The sequence below is a fragment of the Phragmites australis genome, chromosome 3 (assembly GCF_958298935.1).
Source record: "Phragmites australis chromosome 3, lpPhrAust1.1, whole genome shotgun sequence".
NCBI lineage: Eukaryota > Viridiplantae > Streptophyta > Magnoliopsida > Poales > Poaceae > Phragmites > Phragmites australis.
Genome location: NC_084923.1, coordinates 33,087,206 through 33,108,952, shown reverse-complemented (window position 1 = coordinate 33,108,952; position 21,747 = coordinate 33,087,206). Strand labels below are relative to the sequence as shown.

General features: G+C 43.6%; 2 protein-coding genes across 3 annotated transcripts; both read left to right on the top strand.

Annotated features, from left to right (window-relative positions):
- Nucleotides 1–546: 546 nt before the first annotated feature.
- LOC133912843 (isoaspartyl peptidase/L-asparaginase 1) lies at nt 547–2,989 on the top strand. Its single transcript, XM_062355776.1, has 4 exons — nt 547–895; nt 984–1,217; nt 1,648–1,734; nt 2,304–2,989. The coding sequence occupies exons 1-4, from the start codon at nt 734–736 to the stop codon at nt 2,808–2,810; spliced, it is 990 nt and encodes a 329-aa protein (XP_062211760.1). The 5' UTR covers nt 547–733; the 3' UTR covers nt 2,811–2,989.
- Nucleotides 2,990–13,037: 10,048 nt separating this feature from the next.
- LOC133912842 (DEK domain-containing chromatin-associated protein 4-like) lies at nt 13,038–20,272 on the top strand. Of its 2 annotated transcripts, none has more exons than XM_062355774.1 (12): nt 13,038–13,199; nt 13,960–14,798; nt 14,885–14,918; nt 16,553–16,629; nt 17,321–17,380; nt 17,468–17,578; nt 17,659–17,736; nt 17,882–17,962; nt 18,229–18,625; nt 18,980–19,089; nt 19,656–19,686; nt 19,761–20,272. In XM_062355774.1, the coding sequence occupies exons 2-12, from the start codon at nt 13,980–13,982 to the stop codon at nt 19,922–19,924; spliced, it is 1,962 nt and encodes a 653-aa protein (XP_062211758.1). In that variant the 5' UTR covers nt 13,038–13,199; nt 13,960–13,979; the 3' UTR covers nt 19,925–20,272. The 2 variants fall into 2 exon arrangements, with proteins under 2 accessions (XP_062211758.1, XP_062211759.1); XM_062355775.1 differs by having other exon boundaries at nt 13,056–13,199; nt 13,956–14,798.
- Nucleotides 20,273–21,747: the final 1,475 nt, after the last annotated feature.

The following is a 21,747-nucleotide window of genomic DNA, read 5'->3' as shown; positions in this document are numbered from 1 at the left end:
AATTTATGTTAGTTAACTATAAAAATATTTATATTATATTTTTATCTATATGGACGAGAGTTAATAAAGAATAGAGAAAATTAACGACTAATGAGTAATAAGTGTATAATGTATTTTAAGATGTATATAGCTATTTCATTAAAAGATTGTCTGTTGTAGTATTTATAAATAACAGTTAGTTTTTTTATAACTAGTGGTTGATTGGGCTCTGCATCCTTTGACTTTGCTTAAGTAAGCGACAGTTTGTTCTCCCATCCACCAGACCCCAAATAAACGGGTTGAATTTTAGCGATACAGTACTGCTACTTTAACCTTTCCTACCGTATTTTTGCTACCGTCAGAGGACGCGGATCCGGTTGATTCTATGGTCGGACCGTCGGATACGCTCGAACCACTGGCCGCTCGATCCGGCGTGGCGGTGACGATGCGATCTCGGCTCGGGTCTCGAGGAGGAGCAGTTGGCACGGCCGCACTGGACCAACAAGCAACGCCACCCAGCGCCGACGCTGACGTGCGCGTCCAGCCCCACTCCCCGCACGGACTGCTTCGCTGATTCGTCCGCCTGTCTCCCCTGGTGCCGTGCCGGGTTGGTTGTTGCCGTCCGGGCCGGTGAAAAGGTGGCGCCGCCCTGACATGATATCAGCGGCACTCACGGGGTGAGGTGGTGAGTGGCGAGGGGAGCAGAAGAGAGGCAGTGCGCGCGCGCGCGTGCGTGAGCTCGTTTCGTCCGTCGATGGGCTGGGCGCTGGCGCTGCACGGCGGCGCTGGGGACATCCCGCGCTCGCTGCCGCCCGAGCGCAGGGAGCCCCGCCTCGCCACGCTCCGCCGCTGCCTTGACCTCGGCGCCGCCGCGCTCCGCGACGGGCGCCCCGCGCTCGACGTCGCCGAGCTCGTCGTACGTCATCCTCTCCTCTCGTCCCTTGTACCGCTGTTCGATCCGGTTCGACCTATCCATGAAAGATCCGTCATCCATGACGGCGCAGGTGAGGGAGCTGGAGAACTGCCCGCACTTCAACGCCGGCAGGGGCTCCGTGCTGACCACCGACGGCACCGTCGAGATGGAGGCCTGCGTCATGGAGGGCGGCACCCTGCGCTGCGGCGCCGTCTCGGGCCTCTCCACTGTCGTCAACGCCGTCTCCCTCGCCAGGCTCGTCATGGAGAAGACGCCGCACATCTACCTCGCATTCGACGGCGCCGAGGCATTCGCCAGGGAGCAGGTGGTACTCACGAATCATGCTCAATTCGTTTGTAACTCGATCACTGTTCCTACTGAACTTACACTTGATATCGCCTAGTTCTTCATCTGAAAGCCATCATCAACTTTACTTAGTTTTGTTTTCACCAAAATCTGTCCTCAGTGCGAATTCATGGAAGAAAAGAAAATATTAAACTTAGTTCTCAGATCAACACTACCAAATAGAGTACTAACTTATCGTTACTCATGATCGATGTTTGTCGATCTAAACTCTAAAAACATGGAGATTATGGAAAATATATATATTTATGCTACATGAGTTCAGTACTAGTGTTCCAAGGAAAGACCACGCACCATCTGCTCCACTTAGCTTCAGGCTGAGGTTCGCTAGTTGTTTAAGGATTACATGCTCCCCATACGTTTGGTTTGGTTGATTCATGGTAACTTTTCAGGGGGTGGAGACCAAGGATCCAAGCCACTTTATCACAGAGGATAACATCGAGAGATTGAGACAGGCAAAAGAAGCCAACAGGGTGCAGGTACTGTCACAACTTCTCTGTCCCTTTGTTCAGTTTTGGTGGTGGCACATTCAGTAGCTTACAAGATTCGGTATCCTCTTTAGTCTGTTCAAAGTGATTCACATCTTATCTTGCACATGACTCTGACAAATCTATGGTCCATGCATGTGTATTTGGTGTGCAAGAAGATAGACTGATAGACATGCAGCTTCAATCCTTTGATATTCTTTAACTTCAAACGTTCAGCAGATACAGAATCGTGTCTACTCTGACTTACTTCCTTCTCATGAATCTATATGATCAAGTGCCGCATGAAGTACCTTACAGATTTTTCATAAAAAAATGACGAAAAGAAAAAACTCAGTGGAGTGCAATGTGTCCATGCTGAATTTTCATTTTTCTTTTGCCGTTCTCATCAAATGTGAAAGAATTCATTCGGAGGTAGAACTAAATAGATACATCAAATATGTGACCCTCAGTATGGTTTAATTGTGATCAATCCATTGTTGAAACGAGAAATATTGCATATTCACATTACCAGAAATAATGGTTTTATGTAGCTGATCGATCCTTCTTTTCTTGCTTCTCAGATCGATTACACCCAGCCGATGAAAGGGCAGGAGGCACCCAAAGAAACCCAGGCCCCGATGGACGACAAGACCGGCACGGTGGGCTGCGTGGCCGTCGACACCGCGGGCAACCTCGCGACGGCGACGTCCACAGGCGGGCTCGTGAACAAGATGTCCGGCCGGATCGGCGACACGCCCGTGGTGGGCGCGGGCACGTACGCCAACGCGCTGTGCGCGGTGTCGGCCACGGGCAAGGGAGAGGAGATCATCCGGCACACGGTGGCGCGTGATGTTGCGGCCCTGATGGAGCACCGGGACCTACCGCTGCGTGACGCCGCGGCGCGCGTGGTGGCGGGGGCGCCGCGCGGCACCGTGGGGCTGGTGGCCGTGTCCGCGGACGGGGAGGTGTGCATGGTGCACAACACCACCGGCATGTTCAGGGCGTGCGCCACCGAGGCCGGACACGCCGAGGTCGGCATCTGGACGGATGCTGATGCCAATGGCGAGAGTGTCAGCGTTGGACTGTAAACGTTGCGTGGTTTCTTTTCCTCTGTTGCCCATTTTCGTGCCATTGTCGGGCCAATGCATTCAGAACTTGCTTGGTTAATTTGATGTTTCAGTTTGTGTTTCGGAAAAACTTGATTCGGTTTGGGGCTTTGTAGTGCAAGGATGTTGAATTGGTGACTGATGGTGCCACTTTGAACCGATGAGGATGTTATAAGTAAAACTTCACTTAAGTATTACTAAAGCTAGCTCTAAGATCAAACACTTAAAGAGCGGAAGCATGAACACGTACCGGAGCCTGGAGAACTCATTCGGTTCTTGATTAGTTGCTGCAGTGGCGATGATCTTCGAGTCGATTCAGCGCCCCTTCAGGATCGGGAAGAGTTTGTTAGGGCGTTTGGGACCTCACGGGATTTTCTTACTCACCAAGAGGCGCTAGAACCCTTTATTTATATGGCGCTGCTCAACTCGGGACCGCAACCAAGAGTTGGTTGTGCCTCCGATCATGGCGCGTACGGGAATCGCTGATTTTTCGGTCTCGTTAGTTAGGATACGTCAGCCGAGATCAATTCCAACATTCTCCTCCTTGATCGTAAGGCTACCATCATAAGCCCACTCTCAATGAAATAGCACACCAAGGCAAAAAATTATAGCGGCTCATTAAATGCCACTGAAACCAAAAAAACTCATAGCACACTATTTCATCTCGAAATGGAAATTCGTTATTCCTAATGGGGTTGGTTTGCATTATGGTCCTCTTATCCAGAATCATAGGCTTTCCAATAACCCCATGCCGGCAACATGATCACGAAAAATATGAGGTGGTAAACCTTTAGTGAGCGGATCCGCAAACATTGACTTAGTACTTATATGCTTGACACTTATTGTTTGATCCTGGATTCTATCTTTCACAATATGATACTTAATGTCGATGTGTTTGGCAGCACCACTCGACTTGTTGTTACTCGTATAGAAAACTACGAGTTGATTATCGCAGTATAATGTAAGTGGTTTTGCAATGCTGTCGGCCACTCTTAATCCCAAGATAAAGTTCTTTAGCCATACAGCCTGCCCGGTAGCTTCATAACATGCCACAAACTCAGCTTGCATCGTTGAAGATGCTGTGAGTGTCTGTTTGGAGCTTTTCCACGAGATAGCTCCTCCAGCAAGAGTGAAGATATAACCTGATGTGGATTTCTTAGTGTCTACACACCCCACAAAGTCTGCATCCGAATAACCAACGACTTCAAGATTATCGGATTCTCTAAATATGAGCATGTGGTTTTTAGTGCCTTGCAAATAGCGAAGGACTTTCTTAACGGCTTTCCAATGGTCCGGTCCTGAATTTGATTGATATCTGCCAAGCATCCTGGTCACGAAAGCTAAGTCATGGCATGTACATACTTAAGCATACATAATGCTTCCGACAGCTGAAGCATAAGGAACCGTCTTCATTTGATCAATTTCATATTGGTTTCTTAGACATTGATATGTCACAAACTTATCGCTCTTAACAATAGGAGCAGACGTGGCAGAGCACTAATGCATATTGTATTTCTTTAGTACTCTGTTTATGTATGCGTTTTGAGACAAACCTAATACTCCTTCGGTGAATTTCAATGCCAAGAACATAAGAGGCTTCACCGAGATCCTTCATATCGACATTAGAGGAAAGAAATCTCTTGGTCTCAAACAACGTATCCTTATCACTGCTGGCCAATAAGATATCATCTACATAAAGAACTAAGATGGTGAATTTTCCCCTTTAAACTTTATATAAATGCAGTTATCAACTTCATTTTCTTTAAAGCCAAAATTTCTAATGACTTTGTCAAACTTGAGATACCACTGCCTAGACGCTTGTTTTAGACCATAAATTGATTTCTTAAGGCGACATCCCAAATGTTCCTTGCCTTTTATGATAAAACCTTCCGGCTGAGCCATGTAAACATTTTCTTCCAAGTCACCATTAAGGAATGCCGTTTTTACATCCATCTGATGCAGCTCTAAATTATAATGTGCTGTGAGCGCCATAATTATTCTGAAAGAGTATTTACTTGATACAGGAGAGAAAGTTTCATTATAATCGATTCCTTCTCTTTGCGAGAAGGCTTTAGCTACGAGCCTTGCTTTGAACCTTTCGATGTTTCCATTAGAGTCATGTTTGGTTTTGTAGACCCATTTACAGCCTACTGTTTTGGCTCCATCAGGGATTTCTACTAAGTCTCACACATCATTATCGCCCATAGATTTTAATTCGTCATTCATGGCATTAAGCCACTCAGACGAATGCTCACTCATCATGACCTCTTTATATGAGTTGGGATCTTCTGTCTTCCCTATGTCATTAACATCCTCATTCATATAAACAACATAATCGTTCGAGATGGCAGGTCTCCTGTCACACTAAGATCTCCTGATCGGTTCATTATGCACTGCAGGACTAGGACTGAGTACTGCAGGGGACTGCTGAGGCTCATCGTTAGGTATATTGTTAGGAATTTCAGAGACCTCAACAGGGGGTGTACTGATGTTAGTTTCTACTGAAGGTGCAACCACCTGAGGCACAGGGATGTATGACTCTTGGATCAGCGGAGTAGGAACATAAACCAGTTTTTCTTCAAGATCAACTTCCCTCGGCTCCATATCCCCGTTCTCAAGAAACACAGCGTGTCTTGTTTCTACAAACTTAGTGATCCTATCTGGACAGTAAAAGCGATACCCCTTTGATCTTTCCGGATACCTGATAAAGTGACAACTAACTATCTTAGGATCTAATTTTCCAATATGTGGATTAAAGACTTTAGCTTCAGCTGCACAGCCCCACACGTGTAAATACTTTAAAGAGGGTTTTCTTCCAGTCTATAATTCATAAGGTGTTTTTGGAACTGATTTACTGGGAACCCGATTAAGAATGTGTGTGGCTATCTTAAGTGCCTCCATCCACAGTCCAACTGGTAAACTAGAATAGCTGAGCATACTTCGCACCATGTCCATAAGCGTGCGGTTGCGTCGCTCAGCTACCCCATTTCGCTGAGGTTCACTAGGTGTAGAATATTGGGCTACTATGCCATTTTTCTGAAGGAATCTGGCAAAAGGACTAGGGATTTGCCCATATGTGGCATGCCTCCCATAATATTCTCCTCAGCGATCCGATCTCACTACTTTAATCTTCAGGTTGTGCTGATTTTCTACTTCAGCCTTGAATCTTAAATTTGTCGAGAGACTCAGATCGATCTTTAATGGGGTAGATATAGCCGTAACAGGAGAAATCATCAGTGAAGGTAATGAAAGAATCAAAACCATCAACTGATGTCACAGGAAAAGGACCACATATGTCCGTATGAATTAATTCTAATAATCCTATGCTCCGAGTGGCCTATTTCTTTATTTGCTTAACGTATTTTCCTTTAATGCAATCTATGCAGTGGTCAGAGTCGGAGAAGTTTAAGGGTTGGAGAATCTCTTCCTTAATGAGACGCTCCATCCCCCCCTCGAAATGTGGCCTAGACGACAATGCCACAGTTTTGAAGAAGTCTCATTAATTGTACTTCTCTTTCTCTTATGGCTTACATCATAGATATTCATCGTCACAGAGGATTTATTAAGAGGAAGCATATAAAGTTTGTCTTATCGGATGGCAAGACCAATAACATCTGAATTAAATTTAAGAATGCATTTATTGTCTCCGAAATTAGAATGAAAACCATCATCATCTAACATCGAAACAGAAATGAGATTCCTCCTCATGGAAGGAACATAAACTACATTATTCAGTCTAAGAGTGAAGACTCTATCAAGAACTAATGGAACGGATCCGATAGCTTCAACTTGAGCTTCCTTCCCATTGGCCACTCTAAGACTTCGCTCCCTCTTTCTTAATGTTCTCACGGTAAGGAATCCCTGTAAGGAGTTGGTAACGTGCACAGTGGCACCTGAGTCAATCCACCATGAATTAAGGGAAAAATTAGCATAAAGTGATTCATCAATGAATGTTATGAAATCATTACCCTTCTTTGCAAGCCACTTCAGGAAACCAACACAGTCCTTTTGGTAGTGGTCCTTTTTGTGGCAGAAGTGGCATCTGTCATCTTTAGATTCTTGAGAGGCAAGAGCAGAAGGAGCAGATACCTTGGACGCCCTCTGTGCTGTCTTGTCATGTTTAGCGACGAAATGCAACTTCTTCTTAGACTTGAAATCCCCTTGGAATTTTCTTTTATTCTTGAGGCTGCTAACTTGATTCACAAAGTCTTTATTTTCAGCCCTTACCCTCTCTTTCTCTTGGATGCACATCGCGATCAAGTCACTCATGCTCCACTTCTCTTTCTGAGTGTTGTAATTTATCTTAAAGGGAGTAAACTCAGGAGGGAGAGAGATCATAATGAAGTGGACAAGGAAACCCTCAGAGATTTCCATATCCACGCCCTTAAGTTTGGCAGCCATGTCTGTCATCATCATGATGTATTCTCTTATGCCACTGGACCCATAATTATACTTAGTGTTGAGGAGCTTCAGAATCAGTGTATTGGCATAAACCTTGGAGGTGCCTTTAAATTGCTCCTCCACAGATGCCAAGTACATTTTAGCTTTTTCTGAGTTTGAAATTTGTCGGAGGATTAACTCCAGTCGCAGGGATCCCAAGAGACCCCTTTTTAGAGATTCGGTCGGAGGGATGATCCTGAATAAATTCGTCGGAGAAATAAATGGGAATGAATGCAACGGCCGGTGGGGGGTGTTGACCTAGTGTAAGAGGAAGTAAATGCACCGGAATTTAGATAGGTTCGGGCCGCACGGGGACGTAATACCCTACTCCTGTATGGATGCTATAACTGTCCTTAGGAAGTCCCTCAAGAATGTTGCTGGTTACAAGAATATTGATCTATCTAAGAGCTTGATGCTCCTTATTCTTCGGCTGGGACTGGGCTTAGCCTTCCTCATGGTGCTCTCTTGCGCTGTGTTCTTCGTGTCTTTTTCTTTGTCTCGCTTTCTCTATCTCTCCTCGCCTGCCGGTCCGTTCTCTCTTTTTCTTCTGTGCCGCCGGCTCTTTTAAGTACTCGTCGGCTGTGACATGCCCCGAACGGAAGGAGGGGGGCTCGGATTCCGAGACGCCATAAATGGAAAGGGTGTCATCATTTTCTCTGGGCGAAATGACGGGGGTGGAAAATGCGTCGCACGCCCGGTCGCCTGTCGCCATAAATGCTCTGGCAACGGGCGCCGTGGAGAGGGCCCACCGGGCAGCCGCAGAACAACCCGGCGTGCTCGCCCTGTCTTGTTCTCCTGCCACAGCAGTGTGGCAGACGGAACGCCTTGATCCTCACGACGTTATGCCGAGACAAGCCGGATGGCACGGGACGGGACTCGTGCAATTAATGACCCCACGCCTCTCTGCAAAAACATAGCAGGAACTGACGCTGAGCGCGGTGGGAGCAGTTGGAGATGTCAGGCCACGCATGCTCATTAAATGCGGCCTCGGACCTCTGACTGGCTGACACCTCATCGGTAGGCCCCTCGGGGGTCTTTTCGGGTCGTCGGGGTACCGAGCGCTCGGGGTACTGTTCACCTTCCCGAGCACTCTCCTCCCGCGCACTCTCTTTCGGGGAACCGAGTGCTCGGGGGCTGCCACATGCAGCCCCGAGCGCTCTCTCCTGAGCACTCTTGTACGGACCTTCGGGGAACCGAGTGCTCAGGGGCTGCCGCTCGTAGCCCCGAGCACTCTCTCCCGAGCACTCTTATACGGACCTTCGGGGAACTGAGTGCTCGGGGGCTGCCGCTCGCAGCCCCGAGCACTCTCTCCTGGAACTTATCTCTTCTGGTCGTCGGGGTACTAGGGTGCTCGGGGGCGACCGCACACCTCCCCGAGTACCTTCTTCTCGGTACTTAAATTTCGTGGATCATCGGGGAACTGGGGTGCTCGGGGACCACTGACTGTGGTCCCGAGCGCCTTCTCCCGGGACTTAATCTTTTCTCATCTTGCAGGAGAGATCCCGCGGATGGCGCCATGTGGCGGATGGCTAGCTCGGCCTCGGGATTTGGGGACCCCCGGTTCCTGATACACCGACAGAATTGCTCCCCTTATAGCATCTGATATTGAGTTCCTCATTATCATAAGAGACATGTGGTTGGACCGCTCCCACTTCTCAGAAAGTGCATCATAAGTTTTCTTTAATTCATCATAATTTTTCACGCCAATGGCGGGAGCAGTGGGAGCGTCAACCCTGAGTGTATAGTCCAGATCCAAAACACCAAGGATAATAGTCACCTTAGCTTTCCAAGCAGGAAAATTATTGCCCGTAAGTTGCTCTATGCCGTCAATAGTGACAGCAATAGAGGAAGTGTTAAGAGCTGGAGAGAACAATTGGGCCAGATTAGTAAATTTATCATAAGGAAATAATTTGCATGAAAATAACCCTACGTTGGTCTGATTAAAATCATGCAAAAATAAAACTCCAATCTGCATCACCGTTGGGCAGAAAACGGAAAAGAATTTAAATAAACACATAAAAATAGCACATAATTACAGACAACTTTGGTGAGAAAGTAATTATGAACCTATATAAATTGATCGTAAAATTCTCCAGAAAAATCTTCCCGTTGGATACAATTCAACCGGAGAATTAACAATAATATTTTATGCATTAATCATCATTAACTTTGGGCTATTTGCATTAGATATTCCAGTGCATAAATGGAAAAAACGTTAGAAATTACTAAAAATTCCAAATAAATGAAAAAGCCCAAAGCTTTAAAGAAAACAGCCCAAAACGGCCTTTCGGCCTAGCTCGGCCCAGACCTGTGCATGCTACCATTCAGCCCAAAAAATGGACTTTTGGCCCATGTAGCGCGCGGCCCAGTCCTCAAAGCACGGCCCTCTTTCCGCGCACGGCCCGAAGCAGCACAGCCGTCCATCGCGATCGACGGCAGGCCGACAAAATCGCCCAGTATAAAACGCTGTCGGCCGAAACCCTAACACTAAAATCATTTCTCCTCTTCCCTTCTGAAAAATACGGCCGCAGCGCGCGAGAGAGAGAGGCGGGCGTCCGAGGGTTCCGACGCCGGAAAAAAACCACCGGCGAGAGAGAGAGAGAGAGAGGGAGAGAGAGCGCCACCATGGGTCTACCCGCCGGAGCACACGCGTGAGGAAGAAGCGCGTGCCTCCGTCGGTTAAAGCTTCGGTGGTGCAGACCATGAGGTTGTGCGCGCGGCGACCTAAGAGGAGCACGCCGGAGAGACGACGCGCAAGCACGAGAGGTGGAGACGAGAAGACGTCACCAACCGGAAGATCCGCGTGCAATCGAAAGGAAAAGGAGGGGATCCCGCCGGAGAAGAAGCCGACGGGCAACGCCGACCAAAACGCGTAAGACTCAACCTTATCCCCTCTAATTTAGTGATTGACCTGAGAATGGGGGGCGGATTAGGGGATTTAGGGATCGGATTTGGGGATTTTGAGTCTCGGATTTGGGGATTTTGAGTCTCGGATTTGGGGATTTTGAGTTCGAATTTGGAGGGGAATGGGGATGTTCATTAGGATTTGTGTTAGAGTTTCCCTAATCCCCTCCTTCTTAATGCTACCCGAACTCAAAACCTATCTATTTGCCTCCAAACAGGCTCCAAAACACACAAGCATACTCATACATGCACATAAACATGATTAAACCGAAAGAATTTAACTTTAAAACATGAATGAGTGTATAATCCGAGACTAATTTGGACTAATTCATATAATTTAAGCTTTAAACGGAAGCAATCAAGGCGTAAACTTGCTTAATTGACAATAACAGTGCTAAAACTTAATCAAAATTGGCCCTAATTAATATTAGCCAAACCTAATTGACATCAATTATACTTAGACATGATCATTCAGGACTAATTGGTCATCAATAAACATAATTAAATCTAATAGGGGTCTGATTAGGGCTAACACAGGCTCTGGTACCAAATGTTATAAGTAAAACTTCACTTAAGCATTACTAGAGCTAGCCCTAAGATCAAACACCCAAAGAGCGGAAGCGTGAACACGTACCGGAGCCTGGAGAACCCATTCGGTTCTTGATTAGTTGCTGCAGTGGCGACGATCTTCGAGTCGATTCAGCGCCCCTTTAGGATCGGGAAGAGTTTGTTAGGGCGTTTGGGACCTCACGGGATTTTCTTACTCACCGAGAGGCGTCGGGGCCCTTTATTTATATGGCGCTGCTCGACTCGGGACCGCAACCAAGAGTTGGTTGTGCCTCCGATCATGGCGCGTACGGGAATCGCTGATTTTTTGGTCTCGTTAGTTAGGATACATTAGCCGAAATCAATTCCAACAGAGGAACTTGTAAGGATACACGCAAACAAATTTGATCTTCAATTCTCCGGCCTTCCCAAATTAACTTCACTTGCACATCCAGGCTACCTTTCATGGATTTTGTTCTTGCCATCGATCTTCAACAGTTCCTGTAAATCTTTCTCCAGAAACTTGATACATTGCTCCACCTTTCTTGATATGGAAGCTCTGAATTGGTTGCCTACTCTTTGACATCCTTAGTATATTTCGTTAAGAAAAAACATCCTTAGTATAGTCCTCCACACTCGTTTGATGCTACTTCGGATTAATCTCGGTCAAATCGGCGACAAATTGAGGGATATAAACAATATATGACAACCTACGTTCAGTCTAAGAGAGCAGAGCTATATCTGTTCACAATATTTGTTCATCTTAGTGGGAAACATCATTTTGAACTTTTTGTTGATCGAGGAAAACAAAGAGTATACTTTTCAAAACAAAGAGTATATTTGGGAAAATATTTTGAACTAGTTATAATATACATTCGAAATAATGGTTTTGGTTATTTGATCTAACGAGTAAATCATACAAATAGAAAACAACTCAAACAACAATCTCGTTGAGGTTAAAAAGAGCTGGGATTAGTTGGGAAGAACTATGTTGATTTCCTCTAAAAAATCATAAAGCATTAAATAGAAGAGAACAATTTTCAAGAACTAAAACACCAAAACGAAAATTCAAAATATGAAAAAAGAACGACGAGATCCTTAACATTTTATAATTGAAGAATTCCATTTGACCCCCTGAACTCTTACCTCAGTCCAATTTTTCATCCTCAATCGTAAAACCAGATATTGGACACCTATAACTATAAAAAAAAGGATGTTTTACCCCCTCAAGCCAAAACACAATGGTTTTCAATGATATGTCAATGGTTTTGTTGTGCGGATATTTGACGTAACCACTCAGCAAAGAAAGGAAAAAAGTTTTAGGACCATGATATGGAGATAATAGTAGTAGGATGTGCCCCCCCCTCTGGGTCCCAATTTCCTAATCCTCGCTTCCTCCACCCAATGGAGGGGGGGGGGGCAACAGGAGTCTATCGTTCGTGGGTTGCCATCCTCATCGAATCCACCGAACTAGTCGCGCTCGATCAGATTGACAAGCTCAACACCGCCCACCTCGCCAGGCCTCTTCCATGCCAACGTTCTCTACTCATATGAGGAGCCAAACACGCGGGGTGCGGCTAGATTATGGTTCTTCTTCTCTTTTAGCAGCCAGATCTAAGTTCTTTGCTTCCGGCAAAGGCTATGATAGTCCTAGGTGGATGTTTGATGACAGTCGAGCTTTTGTCGGCACTTCCACGGTGGATGAGAGGTGAGCGACGAGTATCACAAAGAGAGAGAAGGGGGAAGAAAAAGTGGACAAAGAAGAGGATAGAGGTTAACACGTGGATCATTATTATTATATTTTTTTTACAATTTGTTGACTAAGTTGCAATCTTCTAATAAAAAAATAATCTGCGTGCCCAAAAATCACTACCGCAGCTAAAACCGCCTTCAAATAGAATAGAGGTTAAAATATCTAATTTTTTATAGTTAATGGTGTCTAATCTAATATCTAATTTTCGGGATCCGAGAGAAAAATTGGACTGGGATGAGAGGTCCAATGGACTTGTGCTTTCTAATTTGCTGCGCGCGCCCTCTTCTTCAACCGGAGAGGAGCATAAATTTTGAACGGGAAAGCGACGCTGCTGCCTACGGCCCACGCACGCCACCGCAGGCCCCGCCCGTAACCAGGCAGGCACCAAAAATGCCCACGAACGAAAAGGACGCGCGCGCGGGGCCCACATCGTTCTCTCGGTCCCACCTACGGAGTCACTGCAAGTGGGCCTCCCGACCGTACCCCGCCGCGGCCGCGAGCGAAATAAAAAGCGGATTGGACTCCGGGCTGGGGTCCGGAGCGAGCCGAGTAGCGACGACTGATAAAACTGGCAAAAAGGCATTAAAATCCTGGGAAAAAAAAACACGAAAAAAATTCTCTCTGCTCTCTCTCTCTCTCATTGCGAGGAGAGGAGGGGAGGAAGGCGAGGAGGCGACTCCACTTCGCAGGCACCAACTGCTGCTGCTCGTCTCCAACTCCAGGACCAGGTAAGAAGAAAAATCTCATGTTTCTTCCAGCGTACTCGATTGCTTGCCCGCTTTCTCCCTCGAGATTCATGCCGCTGCTGCGCGTCGGGGTGTTGTTGAGTTGGGTGGTCGTTGCGAGAGCGGGAGCGGAAAGCTGAGCTGGTCTCGCTAGGGTTTGTGGTTTCTTGCGAAGGTTTTGGTGGGAGGAGGTGAGGAGGAGACAAGAAGCGCGCTTCTCTGCTCGGGTAGCGTAGAGCTGGAGCAAACTGTGGAAGGGCGGTTTTTTAGTCCAGGAGGGTTAGGGTTTTGGCAAAGTTGGGGGCGTTTTGCGCCCTAGCTGCTCAATTTTGCTCCAATTGGCTCAGTTTGGTTGCGGAACTTGGAGTCTTTAGCCTTCTTCTGCCGCCCGGCGATAAAATTATGTGTTCCTATCAGTAATTGCCCTCTGATTTCAGTGCTGATGGGAGTTTCTGCAACGAATTTTTCTACTTGTCGGTTGGCCCTTTCGGCGGTGTCTGCAATTTGATTTCTTCATGCATTGTCCTTGTCGTCAGGCCTTTTTAGCATTCTTTCTGTTCTAACAAACCATGAGTAGGGGCTTTTCTTGTTCGTTTTTTACAAGCATATTTTGTATTTGAAAGAATGGTACTACAAAGTTTTAATCTTTGTAACGGTACCAGCATAGTATGCACCATATAACACGGTCAATTCCTTTTCTGTCTATTTTTCGGATCCTATACCTCGTGTTTTCTTACAAGGGTAACTGTTTGTCTGAAGCTAGATCAATAAGGGTCGGCTGGGATGCCTGAGGCCGACCCAGCACCAGTAATGGAGGAGACGGCTGTCGCAAATGGAGGAGCAGCTGCTGATGTTGCTGCTCCTGATAAGAAGGATGTGACCACTAAGGAAGTTGCTGCTGAGAGCAAGAATGATGTAGTAGCAGATCAGAATGATGAAGAACAGGACAAAGGCTCGGAAAATGGCACCAAGGGCCCTTCTGATGGAGATGTCAAGATGGCAGAGGCTGAGGGTGCAAAGAAACACGATGGTGATGTGGTTACAGCAAAGCAGGTGGATTCCAAAGGTGTCAAAATGGATGCAGATGTAAAGGTAGATAACAATGCCGAGACAGCAGAAGGCGAGGATGTCAAGATGACTGAGGCTGAGGCTGGAAATACGGAGGTCAAAGATAAAGGACAGAAAGAAGATAAAGATGAGAACACGAATGCGGATAAGCAGGGTGAATTGAAAGAGCAAGAAAAAGGTGGCTCAGCAGATCTGGAGGAAAACAAAGGAAAAGAAACAGGTGCTGCTGAGAAACAAGAGGAAGAGGAAGCAAAAGAAAAGGGCTCTGCTGAAAAGAAAGAGGAAGACGCAGCTGACAAGAAGGTGGAAGAGAATAAGGAGGAGACTCCTAAGAACAAGAAAGCAAGGAGTGCTAGGGATAGAAGCCAGGGAAAGGATAAGAAACAGGATGGTTCCAAATCCAGGGAAGCCAAAAGTTTACTAAGCACCCCAAACCCATATGCTACTGATCGTCCTCAACGTGAGAGGAAAACAGTGGAGAGGTTGGTTGAGGTGATTGAGAAGGAACCAAACAAGGACTTCGTAGTTGAGAAGGTTCGTGGCTTGCAGTCATTTTATCCCACTATTTTAATTTTGGCATGCAATAATTATCAGTTAATCACTTAATCTTATTATCACAGGGTCGTGGGACTCCTTTGAAGGATATACCAAGTGGTATGGGCCTCTTGTCATACTTTTTTACTGTTTGCTGTTTATTAGTGCCAGACAGCTGGCCTTCTCTGCTGTTCTTAATTAAGGCAATGAGGTTCTTTTGCATTAAGCATCATTATGTGTTGTTTTATTGAATCTGGAAGTCTGAATAGACAAATGTTTTGAAACTAGGTGGTTTGCAGGTCCCAGTAGAAGTCTTTAATTCTTTCCCCTGTGTTTCCCATCATCTATATTGATTACACACTACAAATAATGGATCCAAACCTTACATCTAACTGGAGAAAACAACCACATAATCTGTGAGCTGAATCAGAATATTTATTTGGTTCTCTCGTATGATGTGTCTGTCTTCCATAAACTTGATTACCACTCCATGATGTAATTGCTATGGTAATACACTTGATGACCAACATAACACATCCATTATTAACCCAGCACTTTCACAAGTTCATATTTAATTCTGATAGCTTCTAGATAAAAGACCTGGTTTTCTGCTGCCAGCATCTCCTATGATTCTTTATTTTGAGGAACTCGGTAGATACTTCATACTTGTTCTTTCCAAGAAGAAGCTATTTGAACAATGTAGGTTATGGCATTTATGTGTTAGCTTTACAGTGGAATAACAACTATAAGGTGAAATTAGATCAGAGCACCGAGGAACAATTACTTAAAGATGTACGGAACCATTAAAAAAAAACGAGAATACACAGGACAAACTGTGTATCTACAATTTTAATATAAGTGGGGACTTGAACACACGTGCCTCAACCACAACACCAAAGTGCTCTACCACTAGGCCATATGGGTGTCCCCATATGCACAAAACAAGAAATGAAGCTCATATTTTGGTGCTATGTGCTATGTTAGATGCATATCCTTTGTGTACTCTGGTGTAGAATCGAAATGGATATCCACCAGTAGTAAGGCAAGGCTAAGAATCTAGTGATTCTATTAGCTTAGGTTTACCCCTTCACAAGTACGCTTTTGTTTTTTCATTGCCTCAGATGAGCACTAGATTTTTTTTTTCCAAATTGTACAATGTTGAAATATCTGATCTTTTCTGCTGAAATTTGAGTGAAAAAGTGGCAATTTTTTGGACTATAGACTACAAGTTATGGTGTGAGTCACGTGACTGTGATTTAATTTGCTTCTTGCTAAGTGGTATATTTCATTATCTTGAGTCGACGGAAATGATATTTGATAAGTAATGTTCTTTTTCTTTGATGTTGGTGCATTCATTTTCAGCTTCTGTGGAAATTAACTTCACTTTTGATGATTAAAGTTGTTTGCTTTCTTTTCATTTATTTTTGTGCACATTGTTTCAATGAATAACTAATGTACTAGTATTGCTCTCTTTCCTTTCTGATGATTTGTTGCGTTATCATTGGTTTATTCAAGAATAAACTTTGTTGCTTACAAGCTAATTGTCTACTTTGATTTCACTTGCTACCTCTCTTTATGCATTGCTTCTTAGATTCACAATGTGTCTTCGATTATGATTTATAACAAACATTTGTCGTTCTTTAGTTTAGAGTTCCACCTAATGCTAAAATCTGTGAAATTTCTTTCTTTCTTCTAATTCACGGCGCATTTCTCTTTCACTGATTTGTTTTTTCTTGTTTGAAACTATTGTATAGTGGCACACAGAATATCAAGGAAGAAACCTGCTGATCTTAAATTTCTTCACAATATTCTCTTTGGGAGGAAAGGCAAGGTAAACTTTTGACACAGCAGAAGGCTGATGCACTATTTATCTCTTAGATAAGCACTTGGTAGTATCAAGTCCACCAGAATTTAAAATATGCAAGAAAACTGCCGCACTAGATTTTTGAAGAAATGCTAGTCCCTCCAACAGGTTTAAGCACAGAGGAAGCACATTTCAGGATGAAAATGTGTATGTGATTTAGGCACCATCTGTTGTGTTAGCCCGTTCACTCTGGTGCATATGCTGTTTTGGAACAAAGAAGCATAGGAAACAAGAACTCCCAAAAATAATGCAGCGCCCTAACCGATTAGCATGTTGTTTCAAGCTCCATATGTTCGTTAAAGTGAATTTGCTTAGTGTGCAAGTGTCGTGGCTGGTTCAATGACTTATCAGAATTGTATACAGGAGTAGCAAGAGTAAGGTATATGGCATATTGAGAGGCTAGCTTCACTGTCATTTCACTTTCGTTCTGTACAATGGACTGCTTCAGTTATAAACTTTTAGCCTTAGTTATTCGAAAGATGACTAATTATGGGTGGATTCTCTTAAGTAAACTATGCTGTTTTATATTTTACTTCCATTTGCTTACTTTACAATAACTCCACAAGTCTGATGTTTATCTGGAATGATGTTAAAGCTAAAATTCTTTTTGCTTCTGCCTCTCAAATGTCTAACACACTTATGTTCTCTTATGTTTCAGACTTTAGATTTTAAAGGACATATACTCCAGTTCTCTGGATTTGTTTGGCACGAGAGTGATGTAAGCTTCTTTTCTCAAACCTTTAAATATTCAGTCTACTGTAGCTGATACAAACTGGTTTAATTTGGAGAGTTTTCTGGTTTGTAGGAAAAGCAGAGAGCCAAGGCAAAGGAGAAGCTTGACAAATGTGTGAAAGACATGCTGTTGGACATCTGTTGGCTCCTTGCTATTCCAGTTCCAAAAGCAAACATTAGAAAGGTTCTTTGTCTTGTCTTGTTCTTGGAATTACATTTTGGTTAATATAATATAGTAGCATTCTAATATAGTTTGAGATATAGGAAGATATTGTGTCGAAGCTCTTGGATTTCATTGCTGAACCTCACGGTGTGGCTGATTCTGGGCTCTCTGATGATCAGGTTAGACAGCAGTTCTTATGCTATGCTCCTATCCTGATATCAGCTGGGTACTGTTGCTGATGTTCTATGGTTGAAATTAGAATATATGAGAATAAAACTTACAATATCATTTTATTTCTGTGCTTTATTTTCTTCCACTCGCCAGGGATCGAATTCTAGAAAACGCAAGAGAGGAGGTGGAAGTACAAATAAGACTCCTGAAAGCACGCCTAATAAGTCTAGGAAGGTATAGTGCCAAAATTTTCTTATGTGTTGACTATAAGTTTTAAATTAAAAGCTTCAATATGACTTGCAGTAATATGTAGCCTTCGTTAGTGGTTATTTTGATACTAAGCTGGGTTTATGCATGGACACCCAAGCTAAGCTTCACTACTTGCCTACCTCCAATGTGCACTTCCATTGATTTGTTAATGTTGACACAGCCATGGTTATCACGCCTTCTTCAATATATCAGTATATCACTATTGTTCTCATTGTTTGTTATTTCTGCAGAAATTTGGTGATGACACCACTTCAGGTAAAAGGCAGAAGAAAGCTCTAAAGTATGATACTGATGAAGACGAGGATGAGGATGAATCCATGAAATCTGATAGTGAGGAAAACAAAGATGAAGCAGCTGATGAACAGGAAGATGACTATGACTCTGGGAAAGAAAAGGCAAGTAAGAAGTCCTCAGAAGTAAAAGAATCTTCAGGCAAAAAGAAGACAGACACAGGGAGTGGCAACAAGACAGGTCCTCCAAGGACAATTAGCAAGAGTCCACTCAAAAAATCATCGTCCAAGATTTCTAAGGAAGAGGAAAGCCCTGAGGACAGTACAAAGGTCTTTTCTAGGAAAAGGAAACCCACGCCAAAGGGTGAAAAGGAGACCAAAGAAAAAAAACCATCAGGTAAATTTGTGGTCTTCATAGTATGCCAAAATGCTCCCTTTTTATTGATGTTTGGATACTTCAAGTCCAGTTCATTTTGCCCCTCTGGATCACATTTCTGGCTGTGTCATGGCCAAAACATCCTTCTCTCTATTTTTTCTTTATCTGGTGAACTAATAAGTATGAGTTTATTTTTTACTATTTTTTCACATGGACCGAGGCTCTGGACCATCATGTGATCATTGCATTGCACTACGTATGATTATTAATTCTGCTTGTGGCATGATCACAGAAATATCTTTCATTAAGATAAATTATTCAGTTATAGGTGATTATTAGTTTGTGCTAAAAATGTAAAAATTGTATTTCATCTAGGTAAAAAGGTGACAAAGGGTAAGGGGGGATCAGCAGAAGCAGATCTTCCCAGCAAGGATGAACTGAGGAAGACCATTACTGGAATCCTCAAAAAAGTTGACTTCAACACGGTGAGTTACAGATTTTTTGTAGTGGACAGAAATTGGTACCATTGTTGACTGGCAATTAATTTTCAACTTTTACCATATATTAAAAAGGCCTACCCCGATTTGCTTGGGACTAAAAATATTTTGTTGTTATTGTTGTACCATATGTTAAAAAGCATCTAGAATGTTGATAGGACAATGGTACCATCACATTTGTTGTCAGGAGTATTTTCCTAGTGAAATATTTTCGTATGTATATTCTGGTCACACTAAACTGTTGATGGTCACGATTTAAAGTTCGGCTAAAAATTGTCAATGTGGGAAGATGTTTGGAAACATGGGCAATTGATGACAGAAAATTCATACTTATGTTCAATTATATGATAATGTTTTTGTCTATGACTAAGGTAGCATTGTCTCCTAAAGTCCTAACTACATTTGGTATTCCACAGAAGTACTTTATCAGATGCACTTTTACTCCTGCTTTTCCCTTTTATTTCTGCTTCTCTAGTTGCCCTGATTTTCCCCCATTTTTTTAATTTCAAAATTTCTTATAAAGACCCTGACCTTTTGGAAATCCGACTTTGCAGGCAACTTTCAGTGACATTCTTAAGAAGCTTGGTAAGCTTTTCAAACATCTTTTGCTGTAATTGCGGTTGTTGATACTTGGCACACTAACAAATTTTATCATACAGACAACCACTACAAGATGGATTTGACTCCAAAGAAAGAGTCCATCAAAGTTATGATCCAAGATGAGCTAACCAAGTTATCAGAGGAGGCAGATGAGGATGAAGATGGCAATGAAGATGCCGGGAAGAAACAGCAGCAGCATCAAGCGAAGGAGGTCGAGGCATGAGGATCTGTGCAACCCCATAGCTGTATTACCCACTGTTAATTAGTACTTATGCCTCTCTTTTGCCTGTATAGGCATCCTATGTTTATTATCGCCGCCAACTCCAGAACCTTACCTTTGATTATGTATGTTAAGGCATGGTCTGTAGGCAGCCCCACACGGCCACACCTCTAGCTGACTGATCGGAGGTACTCCTAGTCAACTTCTGTAATTCTGTTTCTAGATTTGCAAATGTTTGGAACTCCGCGTCAGTTGTGGTAGAGCATGCAATGGATAGTTTGCCATAGGTTTGAATAACACATGGACGGACGTATTAGGCTGTAATTGTTTAGATTGCTGTGATTTTTTTTTCTCTGTTTCTTATGTGCAGTGTGCATGTGTTCCAGAGTCCTGTATGGTGTTAATTCATTCATCGCATTCCATGACCTGCAGCAGTACTTCGTTGGTGTGTGTTGCCATGCTCGTAGCTAGTCTTGCTAGTTTCTCATGTGCTTGTTGCTGTACCTGAGCACAGGTCTGTGGCAAGCAGATCGAGGCAAGGCTGAGTAATATGGGGCCCTGTTTGAGATTTTTTTTTCCCGATTCCCAGGGACATTGAAATGATACATGGGATTTTTTTTGCAAAATCCCATGCATTTCCTACTTATCCTGTGAAATTCCTACATTTCAAGCGTGGCTTGATTGTTTTTACCCGTGGAACCAAAGTCACTTTTCCAAACTTCAAAAAGTTTACTTTCTAGTTGTCTCTATATAACACAGGAGAGCCGTGCGTAAAGAGAATTGAAGTTCATACATATAGCAGTGCGATCCCAATTCCGAGAGTAGATTTGCAAGACATCCAAGTACGACACGGTAGGGTTAAGGTCTAGACAATAGAACAGCAAAAAGGAAGACCGACTTGTGCTCTCGGGTTGTTAGACTGCCGAGATGTTTGGTTCCTGCTTGGTTTTGTCGATGATCTAGCCGAGCTCGGATGCAGGGTTGTAAAAAACTTTGGCATTCCTTGTCTTTCCAGAAGTACCGAACCACGAGGATTCCACGCACATCCGAGCTGGTGTTGAGAACTAGAGTATGTTTGATAGAATTCTAACTCTAATTTTTTTTAAGACATGTATTTCTAGCTTTATAAATTCGTAGAGTTTGAGCCGTGGATATATTTGAGATTATTTAGGTGAACTATCTTATTTTTATTGTATACTAAGAATAGTAACTAAAACAACTTTATTATAGCATACAGCCTCAAAATCTGATGAGAATCTGAAAGCTGGAGCTCTGTCAAACGTGATCTTATTAATAGTTTTATTTTTGTTCATGGTGCTAACTACATCGCTAATTTTGGGTTACCTTACATCCAGCGACATCCTTGATCAGTGTAACCAGTTAAAAAAACGAGTAAGTTGTAGGTCACATGTTATAGGTCATAATTGAAAAAATGATTTTTTTTTATAGTAGTGCACTTAATCTTACTTTTGAACCTTAACCAAATCCCTGCTTGTCACTTTGCCGGAGTTATCGATGATGAGGGGACCCCTACTGTTGGTACATTTGTCCGTGACTAACGGACGAAAGTGTGGGCTGTAACATCCCGGGACCACATAAGTCTGAGGTGCTATCAAACTAACATACAAACTCACCAAATCTTAAAAAATTCAGCAGCACCTCTCATGTAACTAAAGGTTTAACCAACACATACGCAGAGAAAAATATATATATCATCACACTTACAACATTAAATATCCTATCAAACAAGGAACATATCTCGATCATATATAAGTACCATGACAGATCACTCGTACAACAAAAGCATCTAAAGTTTGCCAAAAAGG

Excerpts from the sequence above, each read along its gene's own strand:
- LOC133912843 (XM_062355776.1), top strand. The coding sequence starts at position 734 with ATGGGCTGGGCGCTGGCGCTGCACGGCGGCGCTGGGGACATCCCGCGC. Across the intron at positions 896-983 it reads TCGACGTCGCCGAGCTCGTC|GTGAGGGAGCTGGAGAACTG; the intron begins GTACGTCATCCT and ends ATGACGGCGCAG. Across the intron at positions 1,735-2,303 it reads AAGAAGCCAACAGGGTGCAG|ATCGATTACACCCAGCCGAT; the intron begins GTACTGTCACAA and ends CTTGCTTCTCAG.
- LOC133912842 (XM_062355774.1), top strand. The coding sequence starts at position 13,980 with ATGCCTGAGGCCGACCCAGCACCAGTAATGGAGGAGACGGCTGTCGCA. Across the intron at positions 14,919-16,552 it reads TTTGAAGGATATACCAAGTG|TGGCACACAGAATATCAAGG; the intron begins GTATGGGCCTCT and ends ACTATTGTATAG. Across the intron at positions 17,737-17,881 it reads CTGGGCTCTCTGATGATCAG|GGATCGAATTCTAGAAAACG; the intron begins GTTAGACAGCAG and ends TCCACTCGCCAG.